The sequence below is a fragment of the Myotis lucifugus genome, unplaced genomic scaffold, assembly GCF_000147115.1.
Source record: "Myotis lucifugus unplaced genomic scaffold, Myoluc2.0 scaffold_681, whole genome shotgun sequence".
NCBI classification, from domain to species: domain Eukaryota; kingdom Metazoa; phylum Chordata; class Mammalia; order Chiroptera; family Vespertilionidae; genus Myotis; species Myotis lucifugus.
In genome coordinates, this window is record NW_005871729.1 from 187,539 (window position 1) to 211,816 (window position 24,278).

General features: G+C 55.0%; 1 protein-coding gene across 1 annotated transcript in view; it reads right to left on the reverse strand.

The window, feature by feature from the left end:
- Positions 1 to 24,278, reverse strand: part of ZNF521 (zinc finger protein 521) — a 248,126-nt gene that overhangs the window by 140,446 nt on the left and 83,402 nt on the right. The window contains exon 2 of the mRNA XM_006105409.3: positions 10,095 to 13,444. Within this exon, the coding sequence (XP_006105471.2) occupies positions 10,095 to 13,004 (2,910 nt within the window). The 5' untranslated portion in view covers positions 13,005 to 13,444. The remainder of the gene's footprint in view (positions 1 to 10,094; positions 13,445 to 24,278) is intronic.

Genomic DNA, 24,278 nt, shown 5'->3' on the forward strand with positions numbered 1-24,278 from the left:
GCACACGCCCCAGCCCAGCACACGCCCCAGCACACGCCGAAGGCCTCTATGAACCACACAGAATCGAGTGGATTGGGCTTCTCACAGTGTACCCAAGAGTAAGAGTTTTCGGAAACACTTATTGGGGGGACCAGATTGCCGCCACCAGACATGCCTACGTCCTACATCACAGTCAGCTGAGACCTTCTAGTCCCAGCTCAGATTCTCCCCAAAGATGGATATATTGACCTGAAGATACTCCACAGGGTCATTCTTCATAATGTCTGACAGAGCAAGCAGTTTCCACAGAAAATAGAGCCTGAGACTGTGGGGCCTCCCCGGCAGGGCTCTGCGCCCCGAGAACCCGCTCCAAGCACAGGCGAGGGGGGACGTGCTGAGAGAAGGGCGACAATATAAAGCCCGCGTTTCACACGGAATCTGTGCAGGACGAGCCTGCGCGTTGTGGAAGGTCTTCAGAAGCCGGTGCCAACTCCGTGCTTCCTGTGAAGGCACTCCGGGATTGCTGGTCGACTCTCCCACCACACGCTCCAGCAGTCCCGTTCCTACTGCCGCGGGCCTCACCATCTCACTAGTAACGCGTGTAACTGACTCGCTGCTGGACGGCACATTTGATTGTGAAGGTTGGTTCTTTGCCAAGAGAAACATGGAATAGTATCTGTGTGTTTGCCATTGTGGGTCCAGTGCCCACCTATGTCCAATGCCTCTCATGGGGTTGGAACTCGGTAACTACTGAGTGAATAAATGAATGGGACACAAATTAATCTACATTTTTATAATCTACATTTAAAACCATTTTAATCAGAGTATGACGTCTTTTTTTAAAATGTATTTTATTGATTTTTTACAGAGAGGAAGGGAGAGGGATAGAGAGTTAGAAACATCGATGAGAGAGAAGCATCAATCAGCTGCCTCCTGCACACTCCCTACTGGGGATGTGCCTGCAACCAAGGTACACGCCCTTGACCGGAATCGAACCTGGGACCCTTCAGTCCCCAGGCCGACGCTCTATCCAGTGAGCCAAACTGGCTAGGGCTGACATCTTTTTTTAACATAGTGAATTTTTTTAATATATATATATATATATTTTTAATGTGTTTTTATCGATTTCAGAGAGGAAGGGAGAAGGAAAGTGAAATAGAAACATCAATGATGAGAGAGAATCATTGATCGGCTGCCTTCTGCACGCCCCAGACTGAGGATTGAGCCCGCAACCCGGACATGTTCCCTGACCGGAATAGAACTCAGGACCCTTCAGTCCGCAGGCTGACGCTCTATCCACTGAGCCAAACCAGCCAGGGCTTAACATAGTGAATTTACATGTGTTAATATTTTGCTTAAAATTTTAAAATGTAAAATCATGAGTCAAACTGACTAAATGTTTCTTTTACTATCCTTGTCTGGTTTTGATATCGGGATTATACTGGACTCATTAAATGAACTGGAGTGTTCACGCTCTGTATTTCCTGGCACCGCTTTGGAATTATGCGTACGCTCTGGTATTTTCATTGTGGGATGGCTTTCAGCATTTATTACACTCTCTTAGGTTTATGGAATCATTCCACCAATTTTTCTTCTTGAGTCAGCTTTGGTAACAGACTCTCCTAACACTGTTTCCACACAATACAAACTATCCAGCTATTCGTATAAAATTATTCATAATATTCTTACCCTTTGTATCTTGTGCTTTTTCAGTACTTTTTTGTAAAATCTTAATAGAGAAATACCATACACGTAGTAATCTGCTATCATCTGAAGTGTGACGAAGTTTCACATGTGTATGTCCCGGTGTAACCGCCGCGTAAACGGAGACATGGGACCCAGAAAAATGCTCTTTTTCAGCAAACCCTCCCAGAGGGGGCGATTCTGACTGAACACTGGAGATCAGGTTTGCCTGTACTTGACCTCTATGTGCATGGAGTCAGGGGTCGTGTGTGCCTGGTTTCTTTGCTTCAACATTATGGATACAAGTCGTCCTTGTTGTGATATAGCAGCTGTTTATTCCTCGTTTCTGCGTGGTATCCCACTGCCTAAATCGAGTAAGTTAGTACCATGACATGAACGTAGTTGCTCATTCTACTTTTACAAGTGTTTTCACTGACTCTAGGCTTGAAGCTGATATGCAAAAGCCACCATGAATATTCTTGTTCGTACACTGTGCTGAGCGTGTGGCCTAGGAGAACACTGGGTGGGCCACAGGCTAGCCCTCGCCTACAGCACAGACTGCCCAACAGCTTTTAAAGCAGTTGCACAAAGTCGTACTCCCACCGTGAGCTCCATTTGCTCTTCGTTCTCACAAAAATAGAGAAAGTCTGCATTCTTTTTTGCCACAGTCACTCTGGGATGTGCTATGCTTCTCTCACTGTCTTTTAACCTCCTTTGAGTTTTAGTATTATTTATTTCTGGTGGGCTTTTTGTTACTTGATGAATCTCGCCAGAAGCTTGCAAATTTTGTTAAACTAACTTTTTACTTGGTTGGCCTCCTTGCTGTTTTCTATGTCATGACTCTTTGCTCTGAGTTTTATCACTTTCTTCCCTTCTTTTTTCATGCGTGTGTTTTGCTGCTCTGGCCCTCGTGTCTTCAATTGAATGTTTAGCTCATCAAAATGAAGCCTTTTTAAAAATTTCTAAGATGTCTTTTTATGTTCTAGTAACTCCCCCTCTAATTACTGCTTGACCCCTAGCTCACAGGTTTTGAAATGTAGTTACCCTTTAGTTCTAAGTATTTTTAATATCTATTTTTATTCTCTCCTTGTACTATGTGTGGCTTTAATTTTGGAATTTATTGTTTTTTTAAAGGTATATTTTTTCATTTATAATGTATTTGTGTTATGGTCTCAAAATGCGATTTGTGTGAACCTAAACTTTTCAGTGTGAGGATGACATGCATCTATGAGGTCAGCAGCTGTAACGTAAGTGCATTGCCGGATGAAGCTTTACACGGCGACTATTCTGCCTGGACGTGGGGATTTCTATTCCGCCCGCCACTCAGCCTCTATGATGTGAATCGCAGAGCATGTTACCTGCTCATAGAGAATCTTCTATTGTGTTTACTGGCTTTAGGGCAGGAAGAGAGTGAAGGAAAGCAGTTAGTTTATGATGTCAGGGCTCGGTGTGGAGAGGGGAGGTGGCAGCTATGAATAGAAGAGCAGTTGCCTGGACAGTGACTGACCCAAAAGGTGAGGAGGAGAAGATCAGGAGGTAGAAACGAAGTCTCAGACAAGCAGGACTAGGAGGAAGCTGGGACAGGACAAAAAACTGGAGGGAAAAATTACGATCTGTTTTGCTCAAAGGGCTAGCAGGATGCCCAGCTGGTACCATGGAATGGGGAGTTGAAAGTTGGAATTTGACATTTTCGTCGGCTGTATGGGTTAATAACTAGGTGATAGGAAATGAGGGCAAGAGAAAGACAGTAAGAATAGCATCTTTAGAAATGTGTGCCTTTAAAAGGTGAAAATGTGAAAGGTGGCGAAGGAAGTATAAATAAGGGAACAAGCTATTTAAGCTTTTTAAAAGCCTTTAGCAAGGTTCTCGTATTGAGGCTGATTTTCTAGGAATACAAAACACACCTAAAAGAAACCCACATCCACACCACACGGTGAGTGGAACAATACAGTGTTAAGAATTCCAGAAGGTAGCTTCCCATTTTCTTTCATTATTCGACATCATCTGGATGTGTATGTGTTCACCGTCACCTCCGCACCATCTGAGCTAAAACGTAAAGTGCTTGAACAGAATTCTGCCGCTGCATGGATGAGTCCAGACTCTTTGGGCAATTCAAGGTGCGTGTTTGTGTACAAAAACATTCCTACCTTTGGATTCTACAGGCTCTAAAATGACACTACAACCTGATTAAAAGCATCCACACACACACAAAATCTAGAGCTGGGATATGAGAGAATCTAGGCGTAGCGGCGGCAGGGAAATGGAATAACGAGGCCAGGATCACGCGAGGCCAGCACGGAGACAGGGACGGAGAGTGGATAGGAGGCAGCCGCCTCCGGGTCCCACACCCTGACATCCACTCCAGGCCCATTAGCTCCCTGTGCCAGGATGCTGTCGATGCCAAGCGAGCAGTGAACACAACAACAATAAATCTGAGAGCAGACTGAACGTGGCCAGGCAATTCCGTCGATTGCAAGAGCATCTTAAGATTACTAACTTATTTGGTCATGTCAAGTTTCTACTTAATTTTAAAATACTGTTTATTTAGAGGGAACTTAACTCATTTACTTTTGTTCTTTGGACTCAGCAAAGCTTAGGGTCAGCAATTTGAAATATAAAAACCTGAGTGTTTGTTTCAACTGCATACGAAAATTTTTATTAAACAAAACAAAGCAGAACTCTGGAACTTGAGTGGGTCCTGAATCGGCACCATGGACATGTCCTTGTTCCGAGGAAGAGCGAATACTGACGTTCAGACGCTTAGGAGAGTCTTATTGACGATGGTGGGTTAATTGTTGGAAACGTCCAGACTCGCAGCTTATTTTAGTATCTTCAGGTCAACCCTAACGTTAAAGCATCTAACTCCTTTGGTGAAGTTATCCACATCTCTATGCATTAGCTACTACAGTGATGGCGAACCTTTTGAGCTCGGCGTGTCAGCATTTTGAAAAACCCTAACTTAACTCTGGGGCCGTGTCACATATAGAAATTTTTTGATCTTTGCAACCATAGTAAAACAAAGACTTATATTTTTGATATTTATTTTGTATATTTAAATGCCATTTAACAAAGCAAAATCAACCAAAAATATGAGTTCGCGTGTCACCTCTGACACACGTGTCATAGGTTCACCATCACTGTACTAGAACTAGATGCACCTTCATACACTATCTTTGTCACGTTCATGGATCCAACAGATATTTACCGAGTCCTCATGATCAGACGCTGGGTGTTCAGAGGTGAGAAAGGAGAAGGAAATAAATAAGAAAGTAAATAATGACCATTTTTTTTAATCCTGAAGAGGAGCCGGCCGGGGACTCAGTTGGTTGGAGCATCGTCCTGTACACCAGGAGGTTGCGGGTTCGATCCCCAGTCCGGGTGCCTGTGGGAAGCAACCGATTGACGTTTCTCTCTCTTTATCCCTTCCTCTCTCTCCAAAGTCAATAAAAGCATATCCTCAGGTGAGGACTAAAAATAAAATCCCTAAAGCAGAGACGAACGTAGACAAAACGCTCAGGGAGGCCCACCTGACAGACGAGAAAGAGGCAGAGGTCCCGAGAGGCTGGCGTGGAAGAGCAGGTGAGGGAGCAGCAGTGTGAAGGCGGGAAGCATCTCCGCTCAGGAGGCCGAGGCTGGGGGCTGGGGGGCCGGGAAGCTGGGCGGCTGGGGGGCTAGGAGGTTGGGGGGCTGGGACGCCGAGCTGGTAGGCCGGGCACAGCGCACAGGACAGGCACTCTGGATAAGTGAAGGCAGCCAGCTGCTGCCACACGTGTGGCCTCGTCAACGGCTGGAGGTGGGATTTTGAGTGAAAGGGGAAGCTACTGAAGAACCTCAAGTGACGGATGCAGCGCACACGTCCCCAAGCTTCTGCCCCCGCAGCACGCGGAAGGGGCTGGAAGCAGAGGGAAGGAGGCGGGGACCCAGGAAGAGGCCACTGCGCAGCCAGGCCACAGGGAAGGCTCTGAGATGGAGAGATCGAGGGGGGACTTGCGGGAGGCGGATCAATGGCTCTCACAGACGGATCAGATGTGGGGGATGAAGGGGGCGGTCAGGAGTGCTCCCAGGTGTTTCGCTTGAGTAACGGGTAGAAGTGGTTCCTTTACTAACAGGATGGGAGTCGGGAAAAGGGCTTCAGGAGAGAGAATCAAAAGCTGGATCTGTGTCCACTGCCCTCCCGACATCTGAGCCGCAAATGGAACCGCCTGGCTGTGCCTGTGCCGGGAACCGGGACCGGGGGCGAGGCCGAGGCAGGAGCTTGGAGCTGTCAGGACAGAGTCAGGGACAGTCGTGCAGATGGGAGGGAGGCTGCTGGGGGACAGAGACGGGGAGGGGCTGAGGATGAGCCTCAAGAATCCTTGCATTTCCGGAACACGCCGGAGGAACCTCTGCAGGCAGAAGCGGGAGGAAAGCAGGCGGGAGCCATGACGTCAGAGAGGGGGTGCCCCGACCTGAGAGGGGGTGCCCCGGCGTCAGAGAGGGGCACTGTGATGTCAGAGAGGGGTACCGTGACATCAGAGAGGGGGTGCCCCGATGTCAGAGAGGGAGTGCCCTGGCGTCAGAGAGGGCATGCGGGGAAGAACTGGCCACGTGCCCCGTGCTGCAGCGATGGCCGGGACAGAGCCAGGCGACCACTGGCGACCCTGGCAGGAGCGCGTGCGGCTTCTCTGGGGAAGAAGGCGGCCGTGGCCGTGGCGGGAAGTGGGACAGAACAAGCGACCGGCACATGCTTACATGGATGACAGAGCCTCAGACTTGAAACATCTGAGTCAAAATGGGGTGAAAACAGGAAAGTGACCCTGTAACTAACACTCAGGAAGAACACGCATGTGCCAGCGCCCCAGGGCCCGGCACGCGCCTCGGCTCCGCGTGTGGGAAAGGCCGCGGGAGCCACGGCCAGGCCAGCTCCACGGCACCCGCCCGGGACGGCGCTCCGACAAGTGAGGACAGCCGGCCGCGGCCACACTGTGTGTCTCAAACCGCTGGAGGCTGACGGTGTCCATGCACCGGGTTTCCTGGTCTCCCGGGGTCTCTCTCCTCTGAAGCCTGGATCCCCGGCGAGAGGTGAAGTAGCACCTACACGGCCGCGTCCTTCAGCTCCCACCTGGGGCGTCGCAGTCGGGGACCCAGGGAAGGAGGGAAGGAGGCGGGGACCCAGGCACAGATGTCACCGTCGTTCTGTGATGAAACGTGTCCCCAGGGCACCCTGTCTCTCGGCGAAGGCTTAACGCACTGACTTCCTTTCCCCGGCCCCGGGGACCTCACTCGCTCCTCACACGCCAAGTCACAGGCGCCCGCCTCGGCTGGCAGCGAGGGGGCTGGGTTAACAGGAGGCCGTGTCTTTTCTCGCCGACAGGTTCCTTTAGGCTTCTTTCTGTAAAACTTCACTCGTGTTTGGGTAACGTTCTGTGTCAAGTCTAATAGGTTCTACGGCCCATTTCTAGCTGCAGAGAGTACAGGGAGGAAGCTATGACAGAGTCTCATAGAGCCTTGGTCGGCAAACCGCGGCTCGCGAGCCACATGCGGCTCTTTGGCCCCTTGAGTGTGGCTCTTCCACAAAATACCATGTGCGGGCGCGCACGTACAGTGCGATTGAAACTTCGTGACCCATGTGCAGAAGTCGTATTTTGTGGAAGAGCCGGTATTTTGTGGAAGAGCCACACTCAAGGGGCCAAAGAGCCGCATGTGGCTTGAGAGCCACGGTTTGCCGACCACTGTCGTAGAGGAAAGTGGTGACAGCGATGCACATGTGGAGCCATGAGGGAACGTTTGGGGCGCGAAGGGAACGGGGGCAGCTGAGCCCTAACAGTTGGCTGATGAAGGCACTGCTACCAGCTCTCAGGCATCAGGCTGCGTAAGAGGCGCCCCCACATAACGCGTGATGGTAAGCCCTCAGCGGCTCGTACTGTAAAAACACTCATGTAAGAATTAAAACTAAGAACCACTGTAAGCAGATTGCACATCATGTCCTAGGCAAGTGCAGGAGGTAGGTCAGCTCTAGCATCATCATGGAGACGGAGGTGTAATTAGAGACTCAGCCCACCTCTCAACTCCCACCAAACTAAATGTGCTAAAGACGGTACATGTGTCCGCCCCGATTTTTAAAACATCCCACCTCACGTGGTACTGAAATATACAGCGATTTGGAAACATCAGAAAACATAAACCATAAGCAGAAAAGAAAAAACAGGCAGGTGCCTTTTCACAAACAATTTACTAGAAACAAGATCTCCGTTATGCTTCATGTTAAATGCACACGTGCCTCACATTCCCAATCTCTCTCTCATGCACACAGACACACACACACACACAGATTCATATTAATTCAACGTTATGCACGATTTAAATTAAACATGAGTATAAAAACTCCTCTACACGATCAGCATAGAAATATTTTCTAAGAGAAGAGTCATCCTCTGCATAAATGTTTTCTAAGAATTCTTGTTCAAAAGCATTTCAAAAATAAAACATTTGGGGGTAATTGGGGTAATTTGAATGTGAACTTCTCATAGATGATAGTATGGATTTACTTAATTTCTTTAGCTGATTTCGTTAATTGCCTTCACTAATGATGTTACGGTTAAATAGGAAAATCCCTTTATCCTGAGGCGGTATCATGATATCTGCAATTTACTTACATGTGGCTCAAATTAATAAAAAAATTATAAAGGGAGAGAGGAATTGGACAAAATGTTCACAGCTGGTAAATCTGTGACACAGATGTACACACAGGCACACACTGTGTGTTACCCTGTGCTATTCCTTAACTCGGGGGTGGGGAACGTCGGCCCGCGGGCCCGTGAGGCCTGAGGAGCCCTTTGGTCTGGCCCTGCCAAGGCCTTATGGGGAGTTAGATGTCTGACCGCCTGTAGCCGGCTAATTTTAAGCTGATGACTTCGCATGGCCCGCGAATGATGTCACACACATCCCCATGGCCCTTGGCAGAGGCAAGGCTCCCCGCCCCTGCTTTAACATGTCCATAGGTTTAAAAAATTTTGAAATAAATTTTGAAAAAAAATAACTCCTATGATTGTAAATGCTGATACTTATTTCAAAAGACACTGTCTGACCCTCCGGACACCACGCTCTCCCTGCTGGGCGCTCCCCATGGGGTGACGGGGATTCGTTTATTTAAATGAGGAAAAGCTGCAGATTTACTTTCTCTGGAGAGGAGGGAAAGCTGCTTGGAGGTTTGGGTGGCGCCTGCCCTCCAGGTGCCACCTGTCCCAGGGAGGGGCTGGCCGGCCTCCTCAGTGCCCCCTCCAGGGGACTGGTGCTGTCTGCAGGGGGGTGCGGGCCTGCAGGAGGTGTGAGTGCAGAGACAGGTCAGGGAAAGGCAGGACCTCCCACTGAATGAAGACGGTCTCCCTGGGGCAGTGGTTGGCAAACTGCAGCTCAGCAAACCGCAGCTCGCGAGCCACATGCGGCTCTTTGGCCCCTTGAGTATGGCTCTTCCACAAAATACCGACTTCTGCGCACGGGCCACGAAGTTCCTATCGCACTGTATGTGCGCGCCCGCACGTGGTATTTTGTGTTAGAGCCACACTCAAGGGGCCAAAGAGCCGCATGTGGCTCGCAAGCCGTGGTTCGCTGACCACTGCCCTGGGGTGTCACTGGGGAAGCATCTCCCCAGAGAGACCGTGGGGAGTGGGCGGAGCTCCCCGGAGCCAGGCGGCCAAGCACAGGGAATCATGGCAGGGAGCCAGCTCCGCCGCAGGGGCCTGACTTCTAACCACCCACGGGCACCGACTTGCTTCCTTCAGGGCAGCAGAGAGCGGGGACCACTGTCCACCTGAGGAACCGCCCGTCAGCTGTGAAGCCCAACCCCAGAGGGAGAGGGAGAGGCGGGCGCAGTCCTGTAGGAAGGTTGGGCCCACGTGCGTAATAAATGTGGGTGGGTTTTAAACAGCCTCTTGTGAAATAACTACTTTCCTTCTTACGCGGAAAAGACAAGGAAAACAGTGAGCGTTGACAGCGTGTCATGGAAAAGCCACCCCGCCCCAGTGTGTTACCCACATATCTATGTCTGTCTGTCTGTCTGTCTATCGTCTCCATCAACTGCAGGCCAGCAGGCGGGCTCGTAGCACATCACTCTCAGCCATCATCTATCTCCCCACCACAGACTCAGTCAGCCGGGACCTGAACGCGGGGGGAGCCGCGGGGACTCCAGGTCCTGGTGGGGATGGGGGGCTGGCAGAGCGATGCCCTTCATCCCCAGGGAAGACAGTCCCCCAGGAGACAGGAGCCAGCCCTAAGCTGCACCACTCAAGTCAAAAGGCTGCGTCTCCAGAACCAAGTAGTTGCTGGCGAATGGCCATGCGGGGAAACAACACACAGAAAGCCACAGCCTTTCGACCTCAGCCTCTCCTGCACAGGACAGTCCCAGGCACAGCGGGGCGGGCCTGGGGGAGTGAAACAGCATGATTAGGGGTTACCTCGTCCGCCTGGGAGGGGCTGATCCGGGGCATGGGCGAGACCTGCGGCGTCTTCAGCTGCGTGCCGCCGTCGGGCAGCAGCTCGCGGTGCACGGCCTGCACGTGGCTCTGAAGCTCGCTCTCAGACTCGAACTTGACGTTGCAGCTGGAGCAGCGCGTCTTCGGCCCCCCGGCCTTGCCTTTCCCCTCGAGGGCGCCCAGGCCTTCGTTCTGGCCCAAGCCCGGCCTGGCGGCGCCGGGCGGGACGGTGAGGCCCGGGCTGCCGCTCTTGCTGAGGTTCACGCAGCCCGCGCACAGCCCGTAGGGCAGCCCGTTGATGTCCAGCTTCACCAGGTCCTGCTTGGAGCGGAACTCCTTGAGGCAGGAGGCGCACTTGTACAGTTTGGGGACGTGCGGGCCGCGCCCCGCGGCCTGGACCGCGGCCGCGCTGCCGGTCTTCTGCATGTGGAAGGTGCCGTGGATCTTGAGCTCGAGCGTGGAGGTGACCGTCTGCATGCAGACCACGCAGCGGAAGCCCGTGAGCGAGTTGCGCAGGTCGGGGTGCATCTGGCAGTGCTCCAGGAACTCCTCCTCGCTCTGCAGCGGCAGCTTGCAGATGCGGCAGTTGCCCGTGTCGAGGCTCTTGCTGTGCGTGACCTTGTGCTCCGTGAGCGTGAGCAGCGAGGGGAAGCGCTCGCCGCAGATGGGGCACATGTAGTGCTTGACGGGGCCCAGGTGCGTCTGCATGTGCTCGCGGAGCCCGTTCTCGGAGAAGAAGGTGCGCGAGCACACGTTGCACTTGTAGTTGCCCTTGATGAGCTCCGCCTTCTTCTTGACGATGGCGCTCTCGCCGGGCCGGATGTTGTGGTCCCGCAGCTGGTGGTTCTGCAGCAGCGTCTCCATGGTGTAGGCCGCGCCGCAGATGTCGCAGCCGTACATGGGCTCCGAGGCGTCCACGTCCTCCTCGCTGCCGTCGTGGCTGTTGTGGGACTCCTGGCTGTTGGTCAGCAGCGTCTGCAGCTCCACCTCCTCCTTCTGCACCTGCTCGGACGCACCGTTGGCCCCGCCGTTGGGCGTCTTGGCCTCGAAGACGCAGTGCTTCTCCCGCAGGTGCTTCTCCAGCAGGATGATGGCGTGGAAGGCCTTGCTGCAGAAGCGGCAGTTGTACTTCTTGCTGTGTGTGGTGATGTGGCACTGCAGCTCCACCTCGGTGCCGAAGGCCTCGCCGCAGAAGATGCACTTGTGCGCCTTGCCCTGGTTCTCCAGGTGGTTGTGGCGCACGTGCAGCTGCAGGTCGGCCTCGCTGCGGAAGTCCCAGTTGCAGGAGGTGCAGCGGTACACCTTCTTCTCGTTGCTGTGCTTCACCGCCAGGTGCAGCTGGATGGACACCTTGGAGTCGAAGACCTCCTGGCACAGCGTGCAGCGGAAGAAGACGAAGGTGTGCATGTCCAGCAGGTGCTTCTGCAGGTCGTCCACCGACGTGAACTGCTTGTCGCAGCTCTCGCAGATGTAGTAGGTCGAGGTGATCATGAAGTGGATGGTGACGTGCTTCAGCAGCGACTCCTGGTTGGGGAACTCCTTGCTGCACTGGGGGCAGGTCAGCTTCGGCAGCACCGTGTCCAGGTGCGTCTTCAGGTGCGTCTGGAAGCCGTCCAGGGACGTGTACTTAGCACCGCACTGGTTGCAGACGTACTCCCCGGCCGGCCGCGCGGGCGCGCCCCCCACCGCCTGCATCATCTTCAGGGAGGTCTGCTCCAGGGCCACGGGGGACAGGGGGCTCAGGGCCCGGGACTTCTTCCCGTTGTGGATGTAATTCAGGGCCAAGGGAATGTTTTTGTGGTTCTCTTTGATGTGTTTGTTCAGCTTGAGGACGCTGTTGAAGATGGGGGAGTTTGTACAATAGGAGCAGGAGTAGACTTCCACCACGGGGTCTTTGGGCGTCCCGAGCACCGGGGACCCGAACCGGGAGCCGCTGAGGTCGCAGTGGACCTGCCGGATGTGCTCCTCGAGGGAAGAGTCCGTGAGGAAGCCCATGTAGCAGTGGGGGCAGAAGAACGCGTTGCTGTCCTTCGCCACGGGGTTGGCGAAGCCGTGCGAGCAGCGGATGTGCTCCTGGAGCGTGTTGAGGTCGTTGACGACCTCGGAGCAGAAGTTGCACTGGTAGACGATGGCGGGCATGGCCGACACGAGCAGCCCGGGGTCCTGAGCGTCGTGCACCTGCTTCAGGTGCTCGTTCAGGTTGTAGAGCGAGGGCAGCACCTCCAGGCAGTACTGGCAGATGTGGGCCTGCTCCGGCTTGTCCAGGTGCATCGTCTTGAGGTGGATCTGCAGGACGGCCAGGCTGGAGAAGAGCTGCTTGCTGCAGTACACGCAGCTGTAGGTCACCTTGGCCTGCTTGCCCGAGGCCCCGGCCACGTCGGCGGCCTGCGGGGCGGCCCGCTTCCGCCCGCGGCTCTTGGGCAGGGGCGGGGCGGCCTCCACCATCGTGGAGCTGTCCACCGACAGGTTGGAGTCGGGCGTGGTGCTGGACACGGAGGTGTAGCCCACGGTGACGAGGGACGGGCTGTTGCTGTGGTTGCAGGACTCGGGCTGCTGGTGGCTGTCCACGTGGCTGTACAGCTCCTCCACCGTCAGGAAGCTCTCGGAGCACAGGCTGCACGCGTTCTTCTTCTCGCCGCCGTGCGCCTGCTCCACGTGGCCCAGCAGCGAGGCCTCCTCCACGAAGAGCTCGTGGCAGTAGCCGCACTGCAGGGCGGCGCGGTCCTCGCTGGGCGAGCACTCGGGGTGGCACTCGGCGATGTGCTTCTGCAGGTCCTCCGGGAAGTCGAAGCCCTCCTCGCACTGGCTGCACTTCTGCGTGTCCTTCAGCTTCCAGTCGTCCAGCCGGGAGCCGGGCGGCGCGCCCTCCTTGCCGCGCTCGTGCACCTGCATGTGGCCGTGCAGGGAGCTGGAGGACAGGAAGCCGCGGCGGCAGATGGCGCACTTGTAGGGCTTGTTGGACGTGTGCGTCTTCAGGTGGATCTTGAGGTGGTCGCTGCGGGAGAAGGCGGCGTCGCACTCGCTGCAGTGGTACTTCTTGTCGCCCGTGTGCAGCTTGATGTGGCGGTCCCGGCTGCGCTTGTGCTTGAAGAGGCGGCTGCAGTAGGTGCACTTGAAGGGCAGCTTGTCGCTGTGGCTCTGCTCGTGGTGCTTCAGGTAGCTGAGGCGGCTGAAGGACTTGTCGCAGAACTGGCAGGGGTAGGGCAGGCCGGGGCCCCCCTCCTCCTCTCCGAAGTCGCAGCCTTCGCCGTGGCTCGGGGAGGTCTGGTCCTTGCTGGAGGGCGAGGAGGCCGGCCACGAGCAGGTGGGGTCATCTTCCACGTCCACGCCATCTGCAACGACAAGCGGGGCGGCCGGGTTACACGTGGGCACTCAGGGGCGGGCCACGCTGCCCCCCACCTCTCTCTCTCTCTTTTTGGTTTTGCACCATCCTCCCTGAGGGTGTTTTCCCATTGATTTTAGAGAGAGTGGAAGAGAGAGGGAGAGATGGAGAGAAACGTTGATGTGAGAGAGACACATCGATGGGTGGCCTCCTGCACGTGCCCTGACCAGGGCCCGGGCCGGGGAGGAGCCTGCAGCCGAGGTCCATGTCCTTGACCTGAATCGAACCCAGGACCCTTCGGTCCGCAAGCCGGCGCTCTATCCACTGAGCCACACCGGCTGGGGTTTTTGTGCCCTTTCAACATGTCCACAGAGGTGGACCACCTAGAACCGCCTAGAACCTCTCAGAAGAATCGGGGAGAATACCTGAGCGGAACCAGTCCCGTCCCGAGCCCAGAGCCTTTATTCCACACTCACTCTTTCCTGGGTCTAAAATATAAGAAGATATTAAATAGTTCTCTGTCCAAATTACCATTTCATTACCTCTGATCACCCTTCCTTAGAAGCAAGGTATATATTACACATTGACAATTTTATTAAAATGCAGGTTTTAATATATTTAATGTTTCTTCTGTCTTCATTCGAAAGTGATTTGCATATTAGGTGAGCATCTGAAGAAGCAGGTGAAGAGGAGATATTACGGGAGCGACTTTAAATTAATGCCGTCAGCCCAGATGTCTAATATTTAATAAAAAAAAAGTCCCTCTGCATTCTGCTTGTTTTTATATCAAAAGGAAATTCTGAAGACCAAAATCTTTTATGGGGTTCTTATGGAGACGGGCCTTATTGCTTTCCGCAGGAAAATATTAAAAAGTAAGCACACGGAAGAAGATGGAAAACACAATAATAATTACGGCGCGGGTCATAAAAGACAACCGGGGCGCCTTCAATCACCGAGGCCGGCACCGCCGGCCAGAACGGGGCCGGGACGTGCCAGGAGGGTGCCCCGCGCTCGTATCGGGGATCAGCCGGGATCAAGGAGAAATGAGCTTCCCGAGGCCGGAGCCGAGCTGTTTGTTTGGAAAGTTCAAGAGGTGGCCCACCATCTCTTCCTCCCGCAGACGCGCGGCAGCGGGGACTTCCTTAGCCAAACAGGACCCGCGCTTTGAGGTGAGCGGAGACAAAGCGACTTGTGAAAAACTGGAAACAGGAAAAGTGATAAACGATTATGGTAAATGCTGAAGGATTTATGAGCAGCCAAGAGCAGACAAACAAGGCTGAGAGGCAGATGGACTGAGCAAGTTACCCAGAAAGTAGCCGCTCCTCCTACGGGGGCGGGAGGGGGGGTGTTACTCCGTCCTTAACCAGCGCACCCTCCCTCCTCTTCCCTTCTTAACACCCACGCGGAAGCAAGACCTCCTCACACAGGCTGTGAAACCGCTGTTTTGCTTTTCAAAACAATCGTCGATTCCAGCCCCGAGGAAACTATAAAAGCGTCTCGTTCCCGGTTTCCCTGAATCAGCACGCGAGGCCGTGCAGTGAGCTGGTGGGCCAGTGGCTGCAGGAGAACGTGAGGAACGTGAGGCCCCATCGGAGCAGGAGGCGGGCACGCTAGTCCTGTCCCACTGGAGGGGCCCAGGAAGCTAAGTTTTCAGACTCTCCCAGCGCCCGGGCACAAGCAGGGCAGGCTGTGTCATCAGCACACAAGTGGAGGCCGGCGGCCCGAGGTAAACAAAGGCCGTCTGCTTTCTGTAAGGTAAGGAGGTTTCACGAGATTGTCAGCCGCTCGCTTATCCACAGGAAACAGACGGGGATCATTCCTTTCCTGCCCGAGAAGCCGTGACAACACCACCCCGCGATCATGGCCAGATGGCAGCCCTCTCGCCGAGGAAGCAGGCCCACTCCGTCCCTGGAGCCCTGCCCGCCCAGCACAGCCCCGGCCCGGTCTCAGCCTCGCGACCTGCAGCCCCACTGTGTGCCCAGAGCCCCCGGGGCGGGGCCATCACGGTGGGCGGGGGACTGACACGTGTGCCTAAATCATAAAGAACTCCTGGGGCGAACTCGACGCGTCCCCCAACAGACAGAAATACGACGTTAAAAACTTCTAAAAATCAACAAACATCGATGTTGATGTTAGCTTTCCCTTCAAAAACCCAGTTACTAACGCTGGGAGCCCTAAAACCAGGCCAAGTTTTCACTTGTCCCTTAATTTAAAAAAAATAAATACTATTTATTGAATCGGCTTAGCATCCGAGGTAAAAATTTACCACACCTCCTATTTGTCTTTTAGGCTTTGATCTTGCTGTTTTAATTTAAGATACTTTCCGCCGAAGGGACAGTGAGTCAGAACGGTCCTGCATCGAGGCGGCAGGAAGGAACGCCGGAGCCTGGAAGCTTAGCGAGTGGGCTCATCATGAAGCTGCAGGTGGTGCCCAGGCGTGACATGTGATGACACAGATGTGCACAGAACAGCAGAGCCACAGCCCCTCCCAGGCCGCGTGCGAACCCGACACACGCTTACCTCAGGCTCCTGTCTGCGGGCCCGGCCTGAGGAGCCCGGTTACGTAACTGTTCGAGTCGGCGGGTAAATTTCAGCAACACGTCCCGTGAGCGGAGGGGCAGGACCGAGTGTTTACTGAGACAGGATTTACGGGAGCTGGACACCTTCCGTTCCCTCCCTCCTGTCCCCGTGAGCTGGTCTAAAGGGGAAAAAAGGGAGCGATCCTCACAGAGGATGTGTCTTTGTAACCGAAACACACAAACTCCACGGACGGAATTCATAGGCTCAGGCTGGGGGCGGGGTAGACCGAGCAGAAGTGAGGCGTTCGAACAGGGGTGCTATTTTTAGAAACATAAAGGTGTCGTGAAAGGCTGGTTTCTGTCTGAAAAATCTAAATGGTACGAAAAACAAAACTCATTTTCTGGTGCTATAAATGGACCTATTCTCCCCGGATGCACAGGGACTCCCTGACACTCCCGCAGGGGCTGGTCCTGCGAAGGGTATTGGGTCTCCTCCCAAGACGGTCCCGGAGGCGGCGGTGCCAACATTCCCGCGGCCTGCGTGTCACCGAAGGCTGCCCGCCCAGGGCCGTAGCTTCTCAGCAGTCAGCACGCAGACGTGCGGAGGCAACTATCGCTTTCAACCATTTCGGGGTCTTTGTTCACATGGACATAGTTCCGGGGAGTCTCCCGGCTCCCACTCCCGAGCCCATGTGACGGCCCCCTCTCTTCCTACGTGCCGCCCACAGGCCGTCTTTCTGTGTCACGCGAGGCCCCTGCGTGGCGAGGGGAAGTAACTCGCGCGTCCGCGTCACGTTTTAATGTTGGAATCAGTCCCCTCCGCATTCGCCGACCCCCAGAGAACCACGGCTCTGACAGCCGGAATGCAAACTGGAAAAGAATGAAAAACCCTAAAAACCTTCGCTGGAAACCAGCTCCGGGCCCCCACACCTATTTCAAGATGCGAATGTGTGTGCACAGGCGGCGCAGATGTTTCTGGCCGCGACGTGCTGGCCGAGCCCGGCCATGTCACGGCGCACATGGAAACACGTGTGTGAACGCGGAGATGGAAGTGGCCAGCACCCGAGACGGCTGGGAAGCGGCCGCCGCCTTCTCTCCAGCAGCCTGAGCGGCTGTGAGTCAGCAGCCGCATAAAGGGGCCTTCTCTCCGCTGCCCCGGCTCTGAGCTCCTGCCAGAGGGGAGGCGAGCTGCCCGGCCTGAAGGCGGCTTTGTTAGGCGGCCAGCCCGGCCTCTCCCGGCCCGGGGACTGCAGGTCCCGGAGGAGGGCCCCGTCCTGGCCCTGGCCTCTTGTCCGTCCGCCTAGAGGGGCGAAGAGCAGACTCCTCCTCTGGGTCTGCCGCAGGGACAGCTGGAGACTCAGCGGCCCAGGGACACCCGGTCGGTCGACTTTGCAGGGCAAGTGCTCATGCACAGCAGAGGGAAGTCACGCTAGAGCAGCGGTTCTCAACCTGTGGGTCGCGACCCCTTTGGGGGTCGAACGACCCTTTCACAGGGGTCGCCTAAGACCATCGGAAAACACATATATAATTACATATTGTTTTTGTGATTAATCACGATGCTTTAATTATGTTCAATGTGTAACAATGAAAATACATCCTGCATATCAGATATTTACATGACGATTCATAACAGCAGCAACATTACAGTGATGAAGTAGCAACGGAAATAATTTTATGGTTGGGGGTCCCCACAACATGAGGAACTATATTAAAGGGTCCCGGCATTAGGAAGGCTGAGAACCGCTGCGCTAGAGAAAAGCATTTCACGGAAAAATCAGAGGCACCAGAGCACAGGGCCCCCCTGTGAGGGCGCCACCAGCTCCTCCTGGGTCCACCGGGACGCGGACAGACAAGCACCCCCCAAAAGGGCTGCTCTGTCGGCAAATGGGGACCAGGGACATGATGGCAGCCTCCCGCCAGGCACGTCGAGGAGAAATGCTGGGGGTCCGGCCATTGCCGGCGCTCAAGTCTTATCCCAGTGGCCGAAGGAGAGAAAATCGGAGGAAGAGGAAGAGCAGACGGGCAGGAAGGTCCGGGCGATGCCAGCACTTAGTCAGACCACTGGGCCCGTCTTGGTGCCAGGCCTGCGTCGTGCGGGCAGGGCCCGGGCCCGCCAGGCGTGCAGAGCGGGACCCCAGCAGTGCGGGCACCCAACACCCTACGGAGGACGTAAGTCACAGGTGATGGCATCGCGGTACCTGGGAAAGAAGTTATCCGGATCCCGGACGTCATGGGAACTTCGCTTCTTTCAGTCCTTCTGAGGCTGGGCCGGAGCAGCCGCCGGCCTTCGCTACCTGAGCTCAGGCCCCCGGGGAGCGCTCGCTCACTGCCCTGGGGCCTCCCCTCCTGTGGGCGCCAGTGCACCCCCAAGGCTTCCCTCACGGGACGGGGTTACATGGAGCTTGTCCAGGGAGCAGAGCGGCACAGGCCCGCAGGGCTGGCCCCAGTTTTTCCGGATGAGAGATGCAAGGACACAGAATAAGAAGGAAAAGTCAAGTCTTGAATTTTATCCCTTGCCCCTCCACCCCCACCCCGTCACAACTGACTCAGAGCGCGACCTGCCCAGTCCTCCGTCTGCCTGCCCCACCCCACCCCCCAGCCCCGGTACCTCACCTGCACAGGAAGGAGGTACCTTGTTACTCACCCTCAGGGTGAGAGCTCAGCGGTGTTTCTAGGCACCGGGCACTGCTGGGAGAAAGCTGCCTATGTAAACATGTGTGTGGCGTGTACTTACCCTCCCACACGCTGGCCTCCATGTGGGTAGCATGAACATACTTGACCACTTTCTTCCCTTAAAAGCACCACTCGAACCTCACACTAAAGAACCTGCCCACTGGAAAGCGAGAAGTTCGCCTTAAGCATCCACAGCTGTATGTGCAGCCGTCAACAGTATCAGATAGAAACAGCTGGTGACATCTAGAGAGCAATGGCACCCACAGCCCTGCAGTGCTGCACGCACCACCTGTCACACGTCGGATGTGGGCTCGGGTCTTCGCAGGCCGGTCACCTCGGAGCAAGGGTTTTGCTGTCACTCAGAGGCCAAGTATGCAGTTTTGCAATCGCCCCTTCTCTCCTCGAAAGACTAGCCACACGGCCACTGCACTGTTTCTCATCAAGATAAAAAACACACCTCCTAAATGAACTTCAGCGTAGGACACGCGTAAGACCAACCCAAATTTCCAGATTATTCCCTCCACCGGCTGAACAAGATCCCTTATTTCCGACGGCAAGTGAGAGGGACAGATCTGAACGCCCACATTACAGAGTCCGCAGCCCTGCTTCCTTCTCCAGCCACGGAGCCACCGGAGGGGACACTGGGATGCTGGGGGACAGGTCAGGGGCCGGGCGCGGGGAAGTCGGGCCTCCTCACAGGGAACGCCGTTTAGAAGAGAGGGTTTCGCAGACACGGGTACAGGGGTGTTTGTCGCTTGGCCTCAGGGCCATCCAGGAACCACCTCACGTCACACTTACACTCAGCTCACCAATCACATGGCGCCTAAGACCATCCTGCATATCAGATATTTACATGACGATTCATAACAGTGGCAACATGACAGTTATGAAGGAGCAACGAAAATGATTTTATGGTTGGGTCACAACACGAGGAACTGTATTTAAAGGGCCAGAAGGTTGAGAACCACTGCTTTAAAGGGCACCTCTGTGCAGGTGACACAGCCGCTTCCTCTCATTCTCAATAGAAATGTCAACAGTTTTTAGAAAAGCGGCAACTTTTAATCACCGCCCAACACTTCCTTTAATTAACAGCCCCCCCTCCATCCACTCCTCTGTCCTGTAGCTTCACTGGGTATTCCAGGGACATGTAAGCTGTAAAATTAGTTCTAATTCACCGATGCGTTTAAACCAGCTGTGGGCAAACTACGGCCCGCGGGCCGGATCCGGCCCGTTTGAAATGAATAAAACTAAAAAAAAAAAAAAGACCGTACCCTTTTATGTAATGATGTTTACTTTGAATTTATATTAGTTCACACAAACACTCCATCCATGCTTTTGTTCCGGCCCTCCGGTCCAGTTTAAGAACCCATTGTGGCCCTCGAGTCAAAAAGTTTGCCCACCCCTGGTTTAAACTGTGTGATATTCCGAACGGTTCTGGAAGGAGCACCTCCATGCGGCCGCCGTTGGGTGATGAGGAAAGGGTGGTCGGCGATGCAGGACAGGACGGCAGCTGTGGGAGCGGGGAGCACGTTTTCCTACCAAGTCTTAAGACGAATTCCAGATACCCCAGCTCACGGCTGTCGGCTTTGTTTTGTTTTTCCCTCCCAACACTCCCTCCTGGAAAAGAGCCTCCCTTTCCCCGACGATCCTTCACGCTTCGGAAGAAGTTATCACGCGCACTGCCCCCCTTCGCGGCCGGGGCCGCCTCCCCTCCAGACACCGGCCCGTGTGCAGAGGAGCCGCAGACACTTGGCTCGCTGCTGCCTGCAGTTCCTTTGAACAGACGGAGCTCAATGAATTCCATCTTCGGCGGCCAAACTAAACAGAAAACAGTGCATTCTTAACCGGTTCCCCCTGACTCCACCCCTCCAATCAGAGGAAAAAGCTGCCCTGAAACTGCTCATAAAGACCAGTCCGGTCTCCCTCCAGGAAACGGAGACATTGTGTTTCTGCAGCCAGACGGGAGGAGAGTGGTTCCAGTCCTGGGGGGGCATTTGCTCCCCTGTCCTCGGGCTCCCTGAACGGCACCATCACTGATGAGCACAGCCCCTGGGTGCCTGCTCCCCGGGCGGGGCGGCCTCAGTAATGCCCTCCTCGTCTTCCCTTCACAAGAGGCACCGTCGGGGTGAATGCCCGGCTGCTTCCTTCCCGTCTCCACTGCTGTGAGCCCCAAGACATGCTCACTGACTCCGTATCTTGTACTGTAAATGCGTCCACACACCCAAAGACCGTGAAGTGGCTCCTCGTCGCTCATTCTGTTCACTCGTTCACCCAGCCCACATTTATTCCACCCCACGTCCTGGGTGTTTCGGTCTGATAGCAGCGTGAGCTCTAGAAATTCCTGTTCTTAAGCTCCCGCTGCCTTGTCTGTAACATCGGAAGAATCCCAGCCTGCCCCCCAGTGAATGAGAATCAAACATGACAGTACGAAGGGACTTCCTGGTCGGCGGCGACAGGAAAAGCAGCGAGTTGTTACGACGACGAGGAAAGCCTAAGTCGCCCTCCGGTTACGACTGACACGTGTGCCGACAGCACGGAGGGATAAAAAATTAACTACGGTTTGGTTGTTGCTTTATGCATATTGAGATTCTAGTAATTTTAAAGGACTTAAGGGGCATTTTTGTTTAAACACAGACACACGAAAATGCCCCCCAAATGTTGCCGACTGCCTTACAGTCACCTAGAAAACCAACGCCCAGCAGCCGATTCCTGCGCAGCCGCACACGCTGCACGCTTTGATGAGTTCATTAGTGAAATTAAACCCCATGACAGGGTGGCCTGCATTCAAAACCCTGCGGCCGCCTGACCCCCACCCCCCGCCACACCCACCCGGCCCACACCTCACTCTGACTCGCTCAGACATCCCTTGAGGCAAATTCTCTTTTGCTTCAAAACCTTTCGCACTAATGTGTACAATGTCTCTGCTGAACTTCAAGAAAGCCACACTTTCTGAAAAACACGTAGCAAATTTCCCAGCGCCTCCCTGTCCATCATCAGTCATTTCAAACTGGCCTCTGCCCGGGGAGCCGGAGCGGGGAGGGCTTCTGAACTGGGACATGGTTTCACTGGCCAACGAGGGAGCTCAGGAGGCTCCTTCCCCCGGAAGGTGGTTTCTGAAGAGCTGTCCCGGCCCACCGAGTTCCCACGCAAGTTCCCACGCCAGGCGCGGAGACTAAATCAGAGAGAAATCTCTCGAACGGCTTGCCATATGAGACTCCGTTTACCGCTGCCCCGGCACAGGCTGCGGCCACGGCCGGCGACTCGGTCACTGGACCCTCCATCCTCCACCCCGAAGAAGCCGGTGCCCTGCGCCGCGCCCCCGTCACCTCCACGCAGCGGCTCCGCCGTGAACTCCCGGCCGCTCACAACGGCCGCACCGCACAGACTTCACCGCAGACCACGCCGCTGGAGGATACAAAAGTGTTGAAAGGCTAAAATTTAATTAATGACCAATTAGCACCCCTGTGGGTCACAGTGCAGCAAAGTGATAAATACCGCGTGCTCGTCTGGGCAGAGCTGTTGTCCGCGGGGTGCGGCGCAGGGGTGCTCCGTGCTCGCGATGCCCGTGCTCGTGTGTCCAGAACCCGACAGGGCCCTGAGGTCGGGGACCCGGAGTCCTCGTTCATTTCAAAGGCGCAGACGTGACCCCCACAGGCTGCGGGCGGGAGTGTAACACGCAGGCGCACGGCTAGTGAGCGCCGAGCCAACCCCCGGCACCCGCCACGCTGGGCCCCTCGCGCCCACTCCTCCCGGTGCCCGTGCGTCTCCTGGGGGAGGTACATCCACGGTGGCGGGAAACACGGGGGTGCTGGGCCACCCCAGGCCTCACGCATCTGCAGGAGCCACAGGGCGCCCACCCACGGCTCCTCCCAAGTGTCTAAGTTCCCGCAGAATCACTGACGATGCTCACACTCCCACAGAGTAAACAGACACTGGAAAGCGAGGTTGGATCCCAGATAACCAAGTGGTGTAAGGGGTCCTGGTTTTAAATGAGTCGCGTGTGGAAGAGTCTGTATAAACGGCAAAGGACAGCACCGGTTCCTTAAAACCCCTCCAGGGCGCTCCAGGGCAGACCACCCTCGCCGGCAGGCCCGGTCACCGAGTCTTTCATTTACCAGATGTCGACAACGGCAACCCAGGAAACAAGGCTACCATCCATGTGGTGGATTTCCCAGGGGCCAGATCTGCCTTGGTTTCTAGTTCTCCCTTTTGGTCCGGTTTACTCTCACCGTGAACCTGGATGACGTGTGCAAAGGGAGTTTTTGAAATACTTGTGCTGTTTCTCATCTGTCACCGTCATCTGCCACCTAAACAGGGTAAAGGCACCATCGTGCCTTAATGAAAACTTCATTAGGGGAAGTCATTATGAGGCTAATGTTTGCTGATTAATATATATCACACAGAATTATCGTTTTATTAAGTTATATATTTTTTTGTGAGACACACCGAGGTGAAGCGTGTGGCCAAATATCCCCGAACCAGCGACAAAGTCAGGCCTCCGACACCCCAGGATGCCTCCCTGTCCCTCTCCTGTGCACACTGCCTACATCCAAGACAACGGTGACACCACCTAGCAACGTACAAGAGGCCGGCACTGTGGCCGCGGTGACGAGGCGGGAACAAGCTGGCGGGAGCCACGCCCCATCCGCGTCTGTTTCGCAGGAACAGGTACACACCTGGCCCCTGTCAGCCCACACCCAGGGCACCAGCACAGCGCACCGAGTCCCACTGCAAACTCCAGGCGCTGATACGGTTTATTTATTTATTTTTAATGTATTTTTATTGACTTCAGAGAGGAAAAGAGAGAGAGAAACATCAATGCTGAGACAGAATCACTGATCGGCTGCCTCCTGCACACCCCAAACTGGGGATCCAGCCCAAGACCCGGGCATGTGCCCTGATCAGGAATTGAACTGTAACCTCCCACGGTGGTGGCTGTGGGCTCTGCACCTCCCATGGTGGTGGCCATGGCTGTGTGCTCTGACCCCGGGGGTGGTGGCCATGGCTGTGGGCTCTGACCCCGGGAGTGGTGGCCATGGCTGTGGGCTCTGACCCCGAGGGTGGTGGCCATGGCTGTGGGCTCTGACCCCGGGAGTGGTGGCCATGGCTGTGGGCTCTGACCCCGGGGGTGGTGGCCATGGCTGTGGGCTCTGACCCCGGGGGTGGTGACCATGGCCGCGTACATTACACTGCTGCTGTCAGAGCCCGGCCTGGAGGGAGGAAAGGGCTCCATCTCACATGGTTTTATTGGCTGCGTTTACATCCTGTTTCAAGCCTCTGAGTGGCTCAAGGTGTCTTATCTCCGGCTGCCAGGGGGTGGTTTGCAGTCGGAGCAGTTAACACACACTCTCCCCTCCCCCATCCCTGGCCTCCAGGCTTATCTTATCGCCCACATCTCTCCAGCGGAGGGGACTCACTTAGCAGCAGCCACTCACTCTGTCTTCCTGGGCTCTGGAGACCAATGAGCTTTCAAGTCCCAAAACCATCAGCTCCCCTCTCCCCAGTTTAGAAGCCCTGACCGTCCGGCCTTCACGTTTGCTGACTGGTGGGCAAATGGGCCCCCAGTTTCCACGCACACAGGACACCGACCAGCACAGGACGGTGGCTGCGAGGGAACTGCATCAGGACCTTAAACGATGCAGCCTGTGGCCC